General features: G+C 42.1%; 1 protein-coding gene across 1 annotated transcript in view; it reads left to right on the plus strand.

The window, feature by feature from the left end:
- The window catches only part of LOC119598480 (Down syndrome cell adhesion molecule-like protein Dscam2), a gene marked incomplete in the record, with an annotated part of 95,969 nt that overhangs the window by 17,889 nt on the left and 73,080 nt on the right, over positions 1-5,000 (plus strand). The window contains 4 exon segments of the mRNA XM_037948108.1: positions 1,949-2,062; positions 2,109-2,141; positions 3,813-3,933; positions 4,631-4,797. Of these exon segments, the coding sequence (XP_037804036.1) occupies positions 1,949-2,062; positions 2,109-2,141; positions 3,813-3,933; positions 4,631-4,797 (435 nt within the window).

A 5,000-nucleotide genomic window follows, 5' to 3' on the forward strand; every position in this document is an offset into this window, starting at 1 on the left:
GGCAGGAAGCACAGAATAAAATGAACAGTAGAAAAACGATAGCGAAAAGAGAGAGGAAGAGAAGAAAATATAAACAAGGCGAGAGAGAGAGAGAGAGAGAGAGAGAGAGAGAGAGAGAGAGAGAGAGAGAGGGGAAGGAGGAGAGAGAGTGAGAGAGAGAGGAGAGAGAGGGAGGAGAGAGAGAGAAGAGAGAGAGAGAGAGAGAGAGAGAGGAGAGAGAGAGGGAGAGAGAGAGAGAGAGGAGAGAGAGAGGAGAGAGAGAGAGAGAGAGAGAGGAGAGAGGAGAGGAGAGAGAGGAGAGCGAGGGAGAGGAGAAGAGAGAGAGAAAGAGAGAGAGAGAGAGAGGGGAGAGAGAGAGAGAGAGAAGAGAGAGAGAGAGGAGAGGGAGAAGGAGAGTGAGAGAGAGAGAGAGAGAGAGAGAGAGAGAGACCGAGACCGAGACCGAGACAGTCCGAAAAAGGAAAGAGTGAAAGCAAGAGAAAGAATGGGAGCTAAAGAGAGAGGAAATGAAAAGGAACTTCAACGCCAGCAAAGTAATTATTTTGGGTTCGTCCGAATCCTGTCACCTGCCATACAAATTATTCAATCTGATGAAAGATTTAGTAGCATTAACCATTTTGGGAAATTTGATTAAGTGAATCGGAAACGAGTGACCCTAAAAAAAGTTTTATTTATATATATATAAATAGTTAGTCCGAAATTAGTCCCACTATTATTTCCGGAAATTGATGAATTATCTCGGTGGTGATTCGAAGGGAAACGTGATGACAGGTGTGGTGGTGATGGTGATGAAGAGATGCTGTTTATTAAGATAGTGAATTAAACAATGGCAAAAAATTAATGAAAAATGATGTTGTTGCTACTGATAGTTATAGTATAAACGACGCCTTTGTGGATGATGATGATAAGCAAAGAATGTTAATGTGGGTGATGTGACGAAGAGGAAAACGATGATGACAAGAGTAGTAGCACTGTTACTGGTATTAGTAATAATACTACTTTTTGTATTACTATTATTACTGATTCTACCAGTTATGTTGTTGTTACTGCTACTACTACTTCTACTACAACTACTATTACAGCTACTACAACAACTACTACAACTACTACTATAGCAACTACTACTACTACTACTACTACTACTACTACTACTACTACTACTACTACTACTACTACTACTACTACTACTACTACTACTACTACTACCACCACCACCACCACCACTACTACCACCACCACTATTACTACTGCTACAGCTACTACTATTACAACTGCTACTATCACGAATGCTGCTATTACTAATACTACCACTGCTACTACTGCTCATGATAACCGCAGTATCTGTGCAGACAGGAACACTACTAACACTACTACTGCTACGACTACTATCAATGACGAGGGGGGGAAGTGGGGGGGATGACCTGGCCGTTAGAAAACTAGAAAGGCAAAAGAATTATAATTATTACAAAGATATCATTAACATCCTGAGATAGATATGCTAGGAGATGATACTAAAAGCATGAAGAGGGAGATAATGATAATGATAATGATGATGATGGTGGTGGTGACGATGATGATTGTGATGGTGATGGTGGTGGTGGTGGTGATGGTGATGGTGATGGTGATGATGATGGTGATGGTAATGATGATGGTAATGCTAAGGGGAATAATTCTAAAAATGTTAATATTATTAATTGTAATGATAGTGATGGTAATAGTAATAAGGAAAATAGTAATGAAGATGAGAATATCAATATCAATATTTACGGTAATAATGATAATGACGAGGACAATAATAATAACAATTATTACATAAAAAATACTAATACAAATATACGCACACAATAAATCACACCATAACGACACCAACAACATCAACAATAACAACAGCAGCACCCTCCCCCTCGCCCCCACTAATCAATAACCCCCCCCCCCTCCTCTCCCGCAGGAGGCAAGTACATGATCCTCCACGACGGGTCCCTCCACATCTACCGGGCGGATCCGAGCGACGGCTACCGGAGCTACCGGTGCCGGGCGAACCACACGCTCACCGGCGAGATCAGGGATTCGTCGGCCGGGCACGGGGGAGGGGGGGAGGGGAGGGAGGGGGGACTCGTCGGCCGGGAGAGTCATCATCACAGGTGAGGCAGCGGGGGGAGGGGGGGAGGGGAGGGTGGGGGTGGGGAGAAATGGGGGAGGGGGAAGGGAGGGGAGGGGGAAGGGGCGTTCCAGGTGTCAGGTGAGGCTTCGGTAGGAGAGGAGGGGGGGGAGGGAGGACGTGGAGGGCAGGTAAATGGATGGATGTGTAGACAGATAGATAAAAATACATAGATACAAAGAGATATAGATACGTAAATAGATACAGATAGATGGTTGGATGAATGGATGGACAGACTGGCAAATATAGGTGAACAGATAGATATACGGATAAATATGAATCGATGGCTAGATGCAGATTGAGAGAGAGGTTGATAGATATACATATAGATAGACAAATAGACAGATAAATAGAGAGAGAGAGAGAGAGAGAGAGAGAGAGAGAGAGAGAGAGAGAGAGAGAGAGAGAGAGAGAGAGAGAGGGCAAACAGAGATAAATATATATATATATATATATATATATATATATATATATATATATATATATATATATATATATAGAAAGATAGATATAGATATATATGTAGACAGGTGGATAGCTAGACAGACAGAGCGAATTCCGGCCTTACCACTGAGCGAGGGGCGGGTGCGTGGGCGTCACGGCGAGCACGCGCTTTGTCGCTCGCATAAAAACCGCATCAGAGTCCGTCATTAGTGCGATGGGGAAGCCTGGCGTCCGGCCCGTCAGGATTTTGTGATGGTCGAGCCTGTAATGGACGCCACTGGGACAGACCAACTAATGACAGATTATCGTAATGAACTTGGTAGACTGAGAATGGGCGTGTGGCATCGCCCATTAGCTTCCATTAGCGAGGTATTCCCCATCACGGCCCTTCATTACAGGCTGGTGAACGGGTCCTAGATTTTTAAACTTTTTTGTGCTCAGGAATCATCATTTATTTATCATTTTCCTTATTTGTTATTTCAATATTTTGCGTTTTTTGTTTATTTATCTAAACTTAGGGTCCATTAACTATTAATAGCTTTTTTATCGAGCAATCATTATTTATTTATCATATTTCGTATTTACTGAAAACATATTTTGTTTTATATCTTATAATTATATTATTCTTTAACTCTAATATGTGGCAGAGGAGTTCGTGTTATTGTTCTTATTTTTTCACTTATCGTTACCATTTTCCTCATTATCAATCATTATCATATTATGATATAATCGAGTAATACATTATCATATCATATTACAGCTCTATCATTCATCATTATATCTTTCCTTATCGGCATCGCGCCACCATGATATAATCAATCAAGATACCACGAGGTTTATAGTCCATCATCGCTCTTTAAGCCCACAACGCGCAAACTTGATATATTGATAATGACACAACAGTTTCGAAATCCGCCTGGATTCCATCTTCAGACCTGAAGATGAAATCCAGGTGGATTTCGAAACTGTACTCTCATTTTCAAGAAATCTAGTTCTTGCATTGTGGGTTTTCTACCAGTGATAATGATAATAACTTGATAAACAGTGGTAATGGGAAATAACATGATATTCTGAGCGATTACATTATGATGGCGTGATGACGATAAGGAAAGATAATAGTGACGGACGATAAAGCTGTAATATGATATGATAACGTATTACTTGAGAGCGTTTTACCATTCACCAGTATCATTCTTTCCCCGCGACTCAGAACCCCACGGGAATGTTGCGCCGCGGCTGAGTGTGGACAAGCGCGCGACGGTGACGGTGCGGGCGGGAGAGTGGGCGGTCCTGCCCTGCGCCGCCCAGAGCCACCCCACGCCCACGTACAGGTCAGTGGGTCCAGCCTTCTCTCTCCGTTGTTTTGTCATCTGTTTATCTATTTTTTTTTTATTCATTTATTTATTATTATTGTTATTATTATTATTATTATTATTATTATTATTATTATTATTATTATTATCATTATTATTATTATTATCATTATTATTATTATTGTTATTATTATTATTATTATTATTATTATTTTTATTATTATTATTATTATTATTATTATTATTATTATCATTATTATTGTTATTAGTGATTCATTGTTATGAAGATTATTAGAATTAAGAAAGATGAGAGAGTGAGGATGCAGGACTGAAATAGAGGTTCGTTTGTAAAGGGATCATATAATGTTAGTTTTCACATTCTTTTTCAGCTTGCTTTCCCTCTCTCTCTCTTTCTTTCTCTTTCTCTCTCTCTCTCTCTCTTTATCTTCTCTCACTATATCTTTTCTCTCTCTCTCTCTCTCTTATCTCTCTTTATCTTCACTCTCTCTCACTCACTCTCTCTCTCTCCGTTTCTTCTCTCCTCCCTCTCTTCCACTCCTTCTTTCTCTTTGTCTCTCTCCCTCTCTCTCTTTTTCTGCTTCGTCTCTCACCTTCCCCTCCCCCCCTCCCCTGCCCCACTCTCTTCCTCCCTCCCTCTCCCTCCCCTCTTACTCCTACCCTTGCTAACGCACGCCCATCGCTCTCGCCCACACAGATGGGTGAGACTCGGCGATGGCATGATGTCCGGCGTCGTGGGCGGGTCCTCTCGCTACTCGCAGGTGGGCGGCCTCCTGGTGATCACGGGCGTGGGCGTAGGGGACCAAGGGCGCTACATGTGCTTCGTAAAAGCGGCCACGACTGTCGCGCCCGCTGAGGGTCACGGTGAGGGGGGGGGGGCGGGAGGGGAAAAGGAGAGGGAGGGGAGAGGGAAGGGAGTGAGAGTGAGAGTGTGAGTGAAAGAAAGAAAGAGAGAGAGAGAGAGAGAGAGAGAGAGAGAGAGAGAGAGAGAGAGAGAGAGAGAGAGAGAGAGAGAGAGAGAAAGAAAGAGAGAGAGAGAGAGGATATATATATATATATATATATAT

The sequence above is a fragment of the Penaeus monodon genome, chromosome 41 (assembly GCF_015228065.2).
Source record: "Penaeus monodon isolate SGIC_2016 chromosome 41, NSTDA_Pmon_1, whole genome shotgun sequence".
Classification (NCBI taxonomy): Eukaryota; Metazoa; Arthropoda; class Malacostraca; order Decapoda; family Penaeidae; genus Penaeus; species Penaeus monodon.